Source organism: Drosophila ficusphila, unplaced genomic scaffold (assembly GCF_018152265.1).
Source record: "Drosophila ficusphila isolate 14025-0441.05 unplaced genomic scaffold, ASM1815226v1 contig_286, whole genome shotgun sequence".
NCBI classification, from domain to species: Eukaryota; Metazoa; Arthropoda; class Insecta; order Diptera; family Drosophilidae; genus Drosophila; species Drosophila ficusphila.
Window position 1 is genome coordinate 5,642,913 of NW_025064189.1, and position 14,559 is coordinate 5,657,471.

Sequence of the window (14,559 nt, forward strand, 5' to 3'; positions counted from 1 at the left end):
TGACTTATTTTAATTTATTAAAAAATGTTATATTCTTATAATTAATGTTAAAGTTTTTTGAAATATAAAAAAAACAGAATTTTAATTTTTTTCCCTTATTTAATCCAAATTTTCTCAGAGTGCATTTCCATGTAATCCCTATTTGTATCTTTCATTTCATTTGGTGTCTATAATGTGTGTAAGATTTAATTTCCCCTTTCGATCTTTTGCCGTTTATTGTGGCGTTTGAGGCACTTTCTCAGCTCCGTTCTGGCGATCATTAATCAATTCTTTCTCTGGGCGGGGCTGGTAAATATTTTGACCAATATTTGTACCAGTTTTATCGTTTTTGTTTCCTCGTGTTCGGCTTTTGTTTTTGTAGTTTCTGAATTTTTAATTTGCTGTAAATAGAGCGTGTGATTGGCCTCGCCGTTGGAGTTGATTTCGGTTTTTTTTTTCTTCGGTTTTTGTATCTTAAAATGAGATTTTTAATGCCTTTTGATTGATTGATTTCACTTTTTATTTGTAAGAATCAAAGAGAATCAGCTCTGCTGGTGGAGTATTTTTTTGTGAAATCAATCCTTTGGATAGAATATTCGGTTACACTTTTGTAATTCTTTGATTGACAGCTTTAATTGGCATCGTTGGCAAAACAAAAAGTGATAAAGTCAATAGGGAATTTAAAAATATTTTTAACTGTCATTGTTTTAAGTGAGTCATCAATTGGCGAACTGATGGATGGATTACAGATTGCAGATCATAAAACAATGGAAATTACTTCAGTTAGCAGTAAGCCGCTTTCATAACTGACCTTACATCAAAACGACCTAATAATTACATGGTTAACTAACTCATCCCTAGCAGCTTGAAACATTAGCTTTTGGTAACATTACCCACATGATTAATGGAGCAAGATCGACGGATCGGTGAGCACTTGAAATGACACTGAGGGAAAACCAAGCCCAACCAGATTAACCTCAGATTATCGACACAACATGAGCATATAGCAAAAAAGAAGATCTAATGGCTCGACTTGCGACCAACATCGAGTGGTTATAGTTACTCAATCAGAGTCTCAGGTGTTTGACTCTCGAGTGAATGACAAAACCAGTGTAAAACCTCATGTAAGACCGAGACTTTCCACTCCACTCCCCTCCAATCTCAATGTGAACCTCAGCCACTTGGGCAATTTGCCACGCTCTTTAGAGTGTATCAAATTCAAAATAATCCAGCAACAAATTGCCTCCGAAAACGTGATCGAGTTGACATTGAAATGTTGTTTTGTTGGCAAACTGGCATGGAAAACTTAATAGCTGCGCCACACACATATCGCCCTATGAAATCAACTATTCTATATACATATAATGAACTAAACAAAGTTGGACTGTCAAGCGTATTTATAGTGAAAAGAATGGAACGCTTCAATTGATAATGAAAATACACAATTAAGAGTTCAACTGATTTAACCCCTCGAAATTGAAAAGCCTCAACATAAGTTTGCGTCTCGCTTCGATTGAGTTTATTTTTGTGTGGAGCTGAGAATCGGGCACAAACTTAGTTCACTAAAATTCTAGACAATTACAAGTATACTTTATTACAAGATGACATAAGCCTCGCAAGTATTTGGCACTTATTGTTCTTGACTTTGCTTGTAAATCGGTTGACCGACAGGTCAATAAATCAAAGCCATTTTTTAACATGGGTACATATTATATTCAAGATCACATATTCAAGATCGCAGACAAGAAATGGCAATGTTCTCTTATATAAGATGCCTATCAAAACTGTAAATCAGTTGTACAAAAAGAACATATGACAAGGCAAAATGATAATGTCCAGAAATAGAACTTCAGAGTTTTGTAGACACAAACGCAGTTTGTTTTTTAAGATGTACATATGTTTGATAGAAATTAGGGTGTGTGCCTTGATTGATGACTGATCGTGTGCCAAAGTTCTATAAATTATAAATTACCCGCACATTTTTCACCGCTTCTGTGTGTAATTCTTTTGGCTCAAAAAAAAAAAACATCCAATCAATTTCCTGTCGTAAAAAACTTTCTATGGAAGCGCTGCTTAACGATTGGAACTTTATAATTAGAACCTTCATGAGAAGCCAGATCGGCTCATCAAAAGTTGTTGCCTGCCACCGTTTAAAGTGTTTACGACGATGTCTTGGCCATGGCTCTTGAGATTGAAACGTCTCTTAATTGCATGTTAATTGCTTCAAGCCGCCAGAAGAGAGGAAAAATAAGAAAGAAAAACTTGCAGATTGCCGGAAGATACAGATGCAGAGAGTATCTCCGAAGAATCCACTAGGGATTGTTATGCTGTTTCTTCTGTTCATTCTTCTGTTATCTTTTCTTTTCTTTTCTTTGGGTTTCCAGTGTAAACTGGACTGCAGGTTCGGGCTAAAACAGTTGCACTCATTTGTTGGCCCAGTCGTTCTTGTTGCTCTTGATCTTCTTGGCTTCTCCAGTTCCCAACTTACCAACTTCCCGACTTCTCCAGTTCTTGAGTTCTTAAGTTCTCAAGTTGCCGAGTGCAAGTAGTGTCTACTACTAAAGTACGTGTGGCTTTATGGCCGCCTCAGTGCCTTTTTGCCCCAGCCTCTGGCCAACGCTGGCAAACTCTGGAGACAAAGACAAGTTTTTCAAGTTTTCCGACGGGGGCACATGAAGTCATTCAAGTGGAAGCAACGAACTGGACGGTAGTCGTGGACAGGCGAAAGGCTTGTGGTCTCCGCTCTTCACTCTCCAGTCTTCGTTCTTCGGTCTCTTGTCTTTCCTACTCGGAGCTGTCATTCGCACTTGAAGATCAAGTGATATATGTCTCGCTATCTGACTCTCTGACTATCCCACTGTCCGACTGACTGACTATCTGACTTTCTGACTCGTTTCTGGGCACGAAGACAAAGTAGAACCACGGGCAGTCGTATATTTACATGGTATCAGGCAAAGTCTATGGGGAGCCAATAAGTTTCGATTAGATAAGAATCGGGTACTTGACGCAGTCTCCGATGAGGTGTTCTTGTTGTTCTTGTTGCTGCTGTCGCTATTCAGATGGTGTAAGTGCGCAAGTTATAGACCACTTCATGTCATAAGCATTGGGAAACTGTGAAGTGCTCTAAATGCTTAAGAAGTTGACTAACACTGATCTCAAGTGGGTGGAAAAGGGGTCAAATGGTGTTGAATAACAAAGTGGAAAGCAGTGACAAATTAAGATCTCATTACAGAAATAAAAAAAAAACAATTTGATAATGCTTGGGTAAAAATAAATATATTAAAATGAATACAATATTTTATAGATAAAATTGCAAAGCATTTAATTAAGCAAGTGATATTTGCTTCTAAAAATTGGTTATGAATATCCCCTTCTTAACGTATTTTTTTCTATAAAATTTTTTATAAAATTTTCCATAACAAAAGAATATATATATAAATAACCCCCAAAAGCCACCAGCTCATGGCCTAAACTTAATGGCCACTAAACTTTCATAGTTCTTAGAACAACCGATCCCTGCAAACTGACCGCATTTTAACACCTTCAGCGCTTAAAGTGACTTGCGCTGCGATAATGTTTGAATATAACCTGGATTTCGGGGTAAATAGTTGGGCCTGCCCCTTTATCGCCCCGTCATGGGTTCGTGTGTATTTTTCTGTGGCTTGGATAGATATAAAAAAAACGAACCCCAACAACGAGCGACAAAAGCGGAGCACTGACCCAATTCAAAATTGAAATGAATATTCCCAAAGTTCGTAAACGGGCCAATGTGCCGGTGTTTTTGTACGGATTCACAGCCAGGTGTTAATTAAATTTATTTAAACCCCCTTTGGAGTAAATCTACGATTTCAATGATCCGATACGAGCCAAATGAAGCGTGCCCAAATAGATTTGCCCTTTAGGGATTGGCCCTCATTTTCTTTTTTGGTTGGGGAAATAAGTTGACAATTGTGAACGGAAAACTTGAAGCGAGTCCAAAACCAGAAAACTAACCACACCAGATTGGATCGGTTAGGCTTGAATGGCTCCCCCGAAAATAAAGTGGCTAAATGTAATTGCCAAAAGCATCAACAATTTTTATCACAAAACCTGTCACTGCCACTATGGCGACTATGCCAAATGGCCTCAACATAACTTTTGGACATAATTAAGCCATCAAAGCAAAATCTTTGCCATTTGCGTTGACAGTAACCTGTCGCTGTGTTGGACACCGGTGTGCACAGCCAACTGTGCACACAAAGCTAATTAATTAAAATAAACTACTCAAAATGTGGCCAACACTCGACAATTTCTGTTTTGGCATTTCGCTTACGACACTTGTGGGATGATGAGTTGCGATGATTTGAGCTAAATTAAGTGATTAAATCGGGGTATTACAGGGTTATTTTAGATTGGTAAATGGTTAGATTAGTAGAATATTAATTTTATTTTAGAATTAATATACTCCTAACATATTTATTCTTATTTATTTGGCAACTTAATAATCATAATAGTTTTTTATAAGAATTTTATATAAATCCATTACAAGCTCAAAGCATTTTTTGTATTTTGCGTATAGAAGATCTATTTACTTAGGAACTCCAAGGCTACCATCAACTTCCTCCCTTGACTACCAAACAAAACAAAGGCCATGGAAACCCCACAACTTACAGATGAAATCAGTTAAACAAAACTCCAGTCAATAAACAACCTTTGAACAATGCAATATTGCTGGCTGCCTCAAGAACGCCGTGAACCAATTGTACGGGAAAAGCCACCGGTGGTGCTCTCCAACAACAGATTCCAGCGAATCCGTGCAAATGCCTTTCAGGAAGCCAAGAAGGAGAAGCTGCATCAGCAGGAGCTGCGCAACCAGGCGGATGAGAAACTGCGGATTGGAGGCGAGGAGCTCCTTCGGAAATTCGCTGGTAGGAATTTGTGCATTTCGAGGGAGGAGGAGTGTGCCCGTGAATTAAAGCAGCTGGAGGAGCAGCACTTGGAGGCAAAGCGACTGGCGGAGGAGGAGACGAAGGCCTCTCGCCTGGAGCACCAGAAAACCAAGAAGGAACGCATTGAGAAGGCCCAGAAACTTCTGGAGCAACTGCGTCCTGGTCCCCGAGAATTACAATGTGCCCGATTGCAAAGTGAAGTCATGCGAAGTGTCAATGTTCAGAGGGAAGTTCAAGCGGAGTTTGACAAGGCCAATCAGAAGCAGAAGGAACTGGACAGGAAGATCTTCCAGGAACAAGTCCTTCGAGGATTCGAGGAGGCTCAACAGCGCCACAAGGAGCAATGCCAGCAGTTGGGAGAACACAAAAAGGAGTTATTGAAGTTAATTGAGGAGAGGGAAAAGGAAAGACAGGTGGGTTTTAAAAGCACATTTAGTACATATTATTATCACTTATTTTTTGCCACAAAATATCAACGAAATGTTATCTACACGTTTTCTACATTTTTTGTTTGAAGCTAGACAATAAATTTATGTTAACTCACGTTTAAATATCTGACTCAGAATCAACTTGAAAACATCTTACAATGTGCATAATTATCTACCTAATTAGCTGGTAAGGTTTTTATAAACGTTAGTAATGAATTAAAAAATTTATGGCATGACGTTTAAATAAAAAATAGTCAACAAACTTATTAAAAGTGTTTTTTAAGTGTCTCACATATGTTTAGTTCGGTATAAATCTACTTTATTTTCTGTTCACATCTTTTTTAGTCTTAAGATAATAAATAATAATCAATTCATCTCAAATTTAATTCTTAAAACATGGAAACATTTTTTGTATTCCAATCAAATTTTAATCAATCTAAAAACCTTTTTTTTTATTTATACCCTCAGGCCACCAAAGCCAGGGAGTTGGAGGAAGCCCTTGAAGAGCGTAGGCGCAACGAGCAGATGTTAAAGGATCAGCAGGATAAGGAAAAGGAGCAGATTGCCCAGAAGCAGCGCCAGAAGAGAGAGGCAGCTCTGGCCTCCCTGGCCATGGCCGAGCAGAAGCAAAAGCGCCTTCTGATGCTCGAGGAGGTGGAACAGGTGCAGTGCGATGTCCACAACCAGGCCAAAGGTTATTTGGAGAAACTCAAAAGGGACAGGGCCAAGGAGCGAGTGGAGCAACGCATTCGGAGAAATGAAAAACTGGCCCAAGAGTTGGCTCCTCGACTTCATTACAGTGCTCGCGAGGATGAGGAACGCCACCAGCGACAATTGGAGGAAATGCGGAAAATCCACAGTGCCGAGCAGGCCAAAAAGAAACAATTAAGGGAGCAGGCTAAAAACGCTCGTTTGGCCATTCAAAAAGAGGAGGAGGAATTGGCCAGAAAGATAAGGGAACAGGCTGAAAAGGATCGCCAGGAGGCAGTGAAGCTACGCCTTCAAAACGATCTAACTAATGTCAAATTTAAACAGCAGCAGCGACAAGATGAACTAAATCGCATTAGAGAACTCCGACGAGAACTCGATGAACAGGTGAAAAAACGAGTTGAGGAGGAAACTCGACCAGGTACAAACTACAATAGAGAAGCTCAATTGGAGGAGCTACGCGAGGATGCCTTTTTCTTTGACTATGCTCGCCAGTTGATGGACGAGGCCAAGAGCAAAGGATGTCCTTTGAAGCCATTCATCCGCGCTGTTGGCCAGTACAAAAACGATAATCGCATTGGAGCTGAGATACGGATTCCCCGCCATATGGTAACTCGATTGCCGATGGGCAGACGCACTCAAGGAGATAGCAAGGCCGAGGGCAGGGAAAAGTCCTTGGAAAAACAGGAACCAAATGCCGAGGAGCTGAGCAAAGAGGAACAGCTCCACAGGCAGAAGATCGAGGAGAATCTCAAAAAAATCGAAGAGTTGGTGTTGCAGGAAGCCAAGGCAAAAAATGAGTCAAAGGTTTCCAAATAAATTGATTGGTTTTCAGAAAACAAGAATTTAAAGCTATACAAATACATTTTTAGAAATTTTATATTTATTTATTTTATTTATTTCTATTGAAGTTTAGCTTACAACTTTAACTACCCCCTGAGTGATCATTAAATAACCTAAAGAAACCTCAAAATAAAATGGTTGAAAATAAAACCCCCAACTTGACATGAATTGCGGTTAAGTATGTAAGCTGTAACTCGAAGGCAAAGTATTCGACTGATATCAATTACAATGGCAACACGAGGCTGCCAATAAAATGTATTGAATTGCAATTAAAGGTGCGAAATTTAAGTCGCCGGCGATCGATTTCCAATGCCATTACTCACTTCTCTGCCGAATTCCGTCTTCGGGCTTCAATTTCATTTAACAAACTTTCTAGAAGCTCAAAAATTTAAGTATTTCAAAAGGCAGCAGGCTTGAGTAAATCAATTCCCAGACACAGCTCCCTCAAATATCAGTTCTATATAAAACGTAAAGCAAAACGGTGCTCTAGGGAAATCTAAAAGTTTTTTATATAGAAAATCGAATCATTTTTTTTACATTACTAAATTATTCGTTGTTTTTTTTGGGGTGAACAAAATGCAGGCACCAAAGGCAGTGAACCCCACTCCGGTTCTCACAATGAAAATCGATGATCTGAAGAAATATGTTCCTGAATCCGAAATTGAATTGTTGGAGCGCAAGAAGGACGAAGAGACTGCCTTGAAGGTCGAAAGGGAATTATTTCAGACGAGATTGAATCACTTGCTGCACCGCTTGAATGATCTGGATGATAAGTTGGAGCTGGAGGACATTTGCGAGGACGATTACCGAGCAACGGATCACCTCAGGGATATTTTATCGTTGAGACATCAACTATTGGTGGAGAGACTCGTGCGGATTGGAACCCAACTGGCCAGGATCAAAAAGGAACTGAAGTGTAGGGAAACGGCTATATACGCGGATCTTAAAGCCAGGCGATTGGTATAGAAAGTATCTCAAAATCTCTTTTGTTGTAAAAAGTTAATACATTTATCCATGGACCAAATGGAAGTTTTTTCACGTTTTGTATGAGTGGCAAATTCCTCGCAGCTTTGAAAGTAATTCAAGAATCCATTTTGTGTACCCTGGGATGTTTTTTAGTTTTAAATTTATGGATATAATTATTTTGGAAACCAGATATGTAAAGGGGTCATGTAAATAAATACAGAATTAAATGCAATATAGAAATGTAACAAAACTCTTCGTTCTTAATTGGAGTTTTATTATTCATTTAAATCTTATCATTTGGTTCTTCAAGCCAAGAGAACCCAAAGTTTTACAATGGAAACTTACATAAAACCGATTTGATTATTGCCACCCCCAAAAGGCATTGAGTAAGCAAGTGAATTATCTGTTTTTTTTTTTTTTTTTTTTTTGGCTTGTCACTCAAATGGGCTTTTAGGAGGTTCATATGACTTTTTGTTTGGAGTTCTATTTACCTTCTAAGCAAAGGTCTGTTGGCAATGAATGGGAGCATTTGTATTGGTTTGGGTATCTTTGTGTATTTGCCCGACGCTTTAAAGTTTTTATCTTTTCTGTATTTCTATTTTTTTTTTTTTTTTTTTTTTGGCTGTGCTTGTGATGTCGTCGTGAACTTGTTGATTTTAGATACAAACTCGGAGTCGTTGTCGCTGTTGTCAGCGGTTGTAGTTGTTTTATTTGCGCAACGAAACGAAAAATACATTTCAGAAAATTGTCAAAAAAGTAATGCCAACGAATACCCGACTTGAAGGTTAATGTAGCTTCTTCCATGCCTTTGTGCATTTTGTGTTTGATTGCAAATAAAGCCGAACAAAAAAAACAAACCAAAAAACGAAACTTCAGCCAAAAGGAAGTGAGATTGAGGTGAGCTTCGGTTTCAGTCGCCAAACGATTTTGCCAGACATATTTATGAAATATTGTGTCCACACTCGGTTCCCGGAATTCACGTTTGAAATATGAATTTAGACTGACACAGGTAGAACTCCTTTCTTCTTGGTCTTGTTTTAGTTTGCCAATTAACCGAAGGATTTGGCAGCCAAGGAAACTGGTTATGAGATCATATCGTGTTTGCCGGCTAATTATGTTAAATGATTTGGCAAATGAAGCGTTTATATGGCGGCTGTCTAATGGAGTGTGTCGAGCAATTCTGAAAGGCCTTACATCTTAATAAATTGAGCGTATTTTTCAGGCTATGGAAGGCAGGGTTTCGTTTAATTAGGTTCAAGTGAGATCAGACTACTGATTTTAGGGTTTTTAAACAAGACATATGGTAACTCGGTGCCATTTAAAAGCCCTTCAAAAGTGAGGATGATCTAATCCATGAATCCATTTACCTTAAAGTACCACTTACGTTTATTTAACCAAGTTATTTACTTACAGATGTGTTAATAATATTGAAGAAGTTACGTTGAACCAAAACTTACCTGAAAATAAAAAATACACAAAATTAGTTTGGTCTTGGAAAAGATATGGGATTACAAAAATATATAAATAGCTCTGATCTCATTAGATGTTCATTATGTGGAAAGATCTTCCATAAAACAAATCCTCTTCATAAAAATAAAGTTTTACAAGAATCTGCCTGGGTTGTTTACACAAGGCAATTGGCTCTTACACATGTACTACAATTCCCCAAACATTTTAATAGCTCATTAAAACGGTGGCATTAAAAAAAGAACGACAATTCTGTGAAATTTAAGTGGCACACAGAATCATTAAAAGCAAACACACATGTGACATCAAAAGTATTATGTCTCAACTTCTTACGACAGTAAAACCAATTTGTATCTAGCGCGATTCGATTGGAATTAATTGTTTTGACATTTTACTGGATAACCTCTTCAAAACCCCCTTTTCCCAGATAGGATGCCAATTTGAAGTTTGCAAAATACTTGACAGTAATTAAGTACGACTGATATTATTGCCCTCGTTCTCACTTGAGATTTTAGTGCGTTGTTTTGCATTCCATGGGAAAATTATAGGGCGCCAGACTTTAGTTTTCATAAGATCGTACAATTAACATAAAATACCAAGAACTAACCACAAATATTAATAAAAAATTAATGCTTTATTTTACCAACAGATATTTTGCTATTTGAATTTTTTGTAACACTTGGTAAGCTTGAATTTTTAAGCCATAAAAATGTGGTTACCCCAGCAATTAAATATTTTTATTGATTCACACATTCTTGTTATTACACTACTTTCAAATGTCAGTGGTGTCAGTGTCATTTAGATAATGCAGAAACCTTCGGAATACCAATAAATAGAACAACAATCAAAGAATCGTGGCCACAGCAAATCACGAAGTTTACACAACTTGATTTGTGCTTGGTGTAATAAAAACAAAATCGAAATAATACAGAAAATTAAGCTTGAAAAATGAACCAGTGAATAATCGTAACAAAGTGTTGGTCTTAACCTGATCGGTCTGATCGGCAACTCTTCCGCTTTGTAATTAATCAATTTCAGGCTCGCAATGCATACAAAATAAATCGCGCGCATTGTGTGAGAAATCAGCAGTCAAGCTGCTCGCTTGGCTTTTATAATAAAAATGTTAAAATTTACGAGACAAAGGCGAAACATTGACGGCGGCAACATGTATCCGACGACTTCAACTTCGACTTTGAGTCTGGATCGCATCGGATCGAAGTCGGCGAACAAAAAAATAAAACTCAAGAGTTTAAACATCCGCAGAGGAGGGAAATTTTGCATTATATGGCCGGCGAAGTTCCTGGGCATATGCATTGTGTTTATGGACTTTCGTTAAATGTTTGCCAACATTATGAAAGTCGAAGGGGCGGAAAAGGCTGCTGGGAAATGCAAGACACTGTGGGAGAATTTTAAAAGCAAGCGAAAATAACAAAAGATTTTTTGGTTACTTTTAATTAATGCATTTTTAATGACCAGTCTTAGTTGAGAGCTACAAAGTCAGTAATTAAAATAAAAAATATATTGTGTGATAAACTCTTAATCTCTTCAAATTAATTATTTGCTTGGTGGTAAACTTTTAATAGCTTCATTAAATTTCACAACCAATTTAGGATACTTAACTCCTTTACTACATTTTATATTTATTGTAGTTGTGTGAAATAATAATTTATGAAAAATATTGTATATCCATGTTTGTATTTCTTGTGCCAGATTTAAATCTAAACCTATCAAATTTTATATAAATAGGTTACTTTTCAAAATTCGAAACAGAACCCATTAATTTTAAAACTGTCAAAAATACATGAAAAATTCTACTCAAATTTCGAGCAATGATAAAAATCAAGACAAGCTTATCTTGAACCGAAAATTTCTTAAAAAGTTCTTGGTTTGAGCTCAAATTGTTGTGACTCATTTAAAAGAGGAAAATTCGGGTTTTGGCCTTTGTTATCTACCATTTTCCACTGTGCCGCGTTTTGGGCCCAAACAGTTTTCCTACTTAGCCGTGGCCTATAATTTATGTTTGGCTGCATTTAACCGGCAGGCAGAGCGCATTTGGTAGTCGTGCCGTTTGGGCCTGGAAATTTGACTGCGGTTACTTCCTTGGCTTGGCTCTCTGTATCGCCCATTGAGCATCGCAACGCATAAATCAAACTTTGGTCTCGCCGAGCAACGAGCGACGAGCTTTTCCTCGCCAGAAATCAGAAAAAATTGTGGGCATTCGGAAATGTTTGGCGTTGGCTATGGGTTTTGGTTATATCAAGTTGCCAGCTTCTTGGAAGTCCGATGGTCCACAGCCAGTTGGCCAGTTGTCCGACAAATTTATGGCCTTTTAATGCTGCAAACTTCTTTCCCTTCTTCTTCCTTTTCTTCTTCTTCTTCTCGTTTGGCGTTGACATTGTAGCGGTACATTTTGATAAATTAATTCGCAGCAATGTTGCAACGTTGCAACGCTGAAATGTTGCAGGTTCCAGGTGAGTCAGCGAACCCCAAAAAGGGTTCGACATAAAAACTTCCAGAAAATGTCAAAATAACGGCAGGGGTTTTTATAAAACAACGTTTTTTATACACCGAAAAATTACAGAAATATTTCGTGCAAAAGAATTTTATTCCCGGAAATCTCCACATCCATCAAAATCAAAAGTTAAACTGCTGTAATCCGCTTTGAGGTTTCAGGTGTCAGATCAATTTACCCGATTGCCAAATTTCTGTAATGAGCTAAGATCCAAGATTACACATTCACAAAGTTCAAAAAACTCTTGGCGTTCCGCCCTTTTGTTATTGTTTCGGTTTCATCTGCGCGATGGATCTTCTAATTAAATGAAATGTTTAGTCATTAGGCCGTAATTTCACTTTGGCGAGGTGAAAGTCATAAGAAAATACAACAAGAGGAAAAGAGGAAAGTAAAGACACTAAATCATCTGAGCGGCAATTAAACCGAGTGAGAAAAAAGCACTTAATAAATTACCGCAATGCGACACGCCCATTTTGTAAAGACCAAGAAAAGGTTTTTTGGCCGAAAAGAGGAAACAGTAAGTGAATGAATGACAACACTCGAATGGCAAATTCATTTGCAAAAATTAGTCAGCCAAGGGGTTCCTCTTTAAGTTAAAAATCGCCGATTTTATGACAGCAACAAGCTTACGTGTAAACACGGAAAACATTGCAAATTTAAATACGAGTGCACTTCAGATCTATTGATTTTTTATTGGAGTTCATAACCCACGCGGCTTTGATTTTTTAGATAGAAGATCCAAAGATATGGTTAGTTTAACCATTTCTTTATTAAAAGAATATAATACATATATTAAAATGTATACAAAAAATTGTAGAAATACAAAATGTTTATATTCAAAGTTTAACATTGGCAATAATATAAATGTAATCAAAATAAACTTCTAAGATATAATTTTCTAAGAAACTTGTATTAGTTGGTTACTGCTAACTCATTTTTGATTAGTTTGGAATTCGCGAAATGTGAGGACCTTTAAGATTAGATATAGTAGTGACATATTTCCACACGTGAAAAGGTTACGACTTGGTGTGATTCGCACTTTGGCCACAAATGGGCGCACCTGTTGCTCTGTCGCCGAATCGATAAGGTTTTCGGTGGTTTTCTTAACTTTTTTTCTGCGGGCGCCAAGCGAAAAGTCGGTCGGACATTTTAAATATTTACAAATAATTAAAAACGGTAATTGGCTTTGGCTGTTGTTGTCGTTGCCTCGCTCGGGTCTAAATAAACAATTGTTGCCGCTATCTGAACGCAAAAAGTTTGCTTGGCAAATTATCGCGGCGCTCGAAATGAAATAAAAGAAAAAATAGTTGAAGTTGAGTGGGGTGGAAATAGACGATTTTAGTTTGTAGTGCAAATATTAAAGGTAAATTTGCATTTGTAAACAAAAGTCAACAAATGTTAGCTAGGCACTTTTTTTGCACGTCTCTCTTTGTATCGTTGGTTTCTTTTTTTTAGTCGATCTATCGCAAGTTGATCTTAACTTTTATGCAGGGGAGGCTCCGAAGAAAACGTGACTTTTGGCGACTATTCGCTACGAGAGTTTTTAATGGGCAAGATGGGCTAACTCTAATGGAGATTGCAAGGTCTGATAAGACCATGTGCTAGATGCTAAAATCAGATACTTTATATATACTATGGATGAGTGGAGGCTGAATTTCATTTCGTTCCCATTGAGAGTCCTCAATGAGTTGGAATTATTAACCATAAATCAATTTATGTGCCGGAGTTATTCCTTTTGAACACATTGCCTCCACATGCTTAATCCATTCAAGGTTTTTTCCCATCGCCAATTAAATTTCATGAATGTAATTGCAAATCCATTGAACAGATCGCCACGAGATATACGATTTTGTATCTCCCCGCTACTTCTTTTCTTCTTTTTTTTTTTTTTGCCACTCCATTTGAATTCGGTGGCCATGTCCTCGGCTACTTGTTCACGTCTCTTTTCGAAACATCTGAAAAAGATACCGACAGGCCCGAAGACATCGGCAAACTACTCACGCCTACAACTTCACAGCAGCTGCCACAATCACACGCAGATACTCTCAAAAAGTACAGTGAAAATCAACAAAGAGTTACTAAAAATATTTAATAAATCAATAATGCTCTTAAAACCCTTTTAAGAAAGTTTTTGTGCAAGGATTATTTAATCATAAATTAGACTCTAAATAAATCTCTTAAAATTTATTTTTCTTTATAAAAGTACCTATCAACTTTGTTTACTGTACACTTGAGATAAAATGTGTATAGTTTTTTAGTTGTATAATATTTATCTCTGTGTTACTACAACAAATTGTTACGCAGCTAAAGGCAGTGGCAGTTTTTGTTGTTCCTTGAATTTTGCAATCTACAACGAAAAATAACAGCCAAACAGCAACCAGAGTTAAATGGGCAAATAATTAATTGGTTTTGTGTCTTTGTGAATTATTTCTTCAGCATTTAAGATAAAAGTTTTAGAGGCTTAACCTTACAGCCGAATAAACGGGGCATTCAAAATTTGTTTTGTTTGAATGTTTATGCGAAGTTTTATGCGAAAAGCGGCTCAAGTTTTATGAATTTGCTAATTTTGTTTTTATAGGTGTAAATTTGATTGTTATGTGCGGTTTATAAGCCGAGTTCGATGATGGGGAGTCAACCGAAATGCGGTTTCCTTGGAATAAAAAATATAAAAAAGAAGAGGAAACACAGATGAAAATTAAAGATATGCTCGCAATTATTGATTGCATCA

At 37.4% G+C, this 14,559-nt stretch overlaps 3 protein-coding genes across 13 annotated transcripts in view; 2 read left to right on the plus strand and 1 right to left on the minus strand.

Moving 5' to 3' along the window:
• Window positions 1–14,559, minus strand: part of LOC108100284 (protein TANC2) — a 65,447-nt gene that overhangs the window by 34,338 nt on the left and 16,550 nt on the right. The window lies entirely within an intron of this gene.
• On the plus strand, window positions 4,524–7,257 carry LOC108100287 (trichohyalin). Its single transcript, XM_017204081.1, has 2 exons — window positions 4,524–5,320; window positions 5,804–7,257. Exons 1-2 carry the CDS (start codon window positions 4,679–4,681, stop codon window positions 6,860–6,862), a joined length of 1,701 nt encoding a protein of 566 aa, XP_017059570.1. The 5' UTR covers window positions 4,524–4,678; the 3' UTR covers window positions 6,863–7,257.
• On the plus strand, window positions 7,345–8,097 carry LOC108100288. Its single transcript, XM_017204082.2, has one exon. It carries the CDS (start codon window positions 7,463–7,465, stop codon window positions 7,850–7,852), a length of 390 nt encoding a protein of 129 aa, XP_017059571.1. The 5' UTR covers window positions 7,345–7,462; the 3' UTR covers window positions 7,853–8,097.

Coding starts and splice junctions, on each gene's coding strand:
- LOC108100288 (XM_017204082.2), top strand. CDS start 7,463: ATGCAGGCACCAAAGGCAGTGAACCCCACTCCGGTTCTCACAATGAAA.
- LOC108100287 (XM_017204081.1), top strand. CDS start 4,679: ATGCAATATTGCTGGCTGCCTCAAGAACGCCGTGAACCAATTGTACGG. Junction 5,321..5,803: donor AGAGGGAAAAGGAAAGACAG/GTGGGTTTTAAA, acceptor TTATACCCTCAG/GCCACCAAAGCCAGGGAGTT.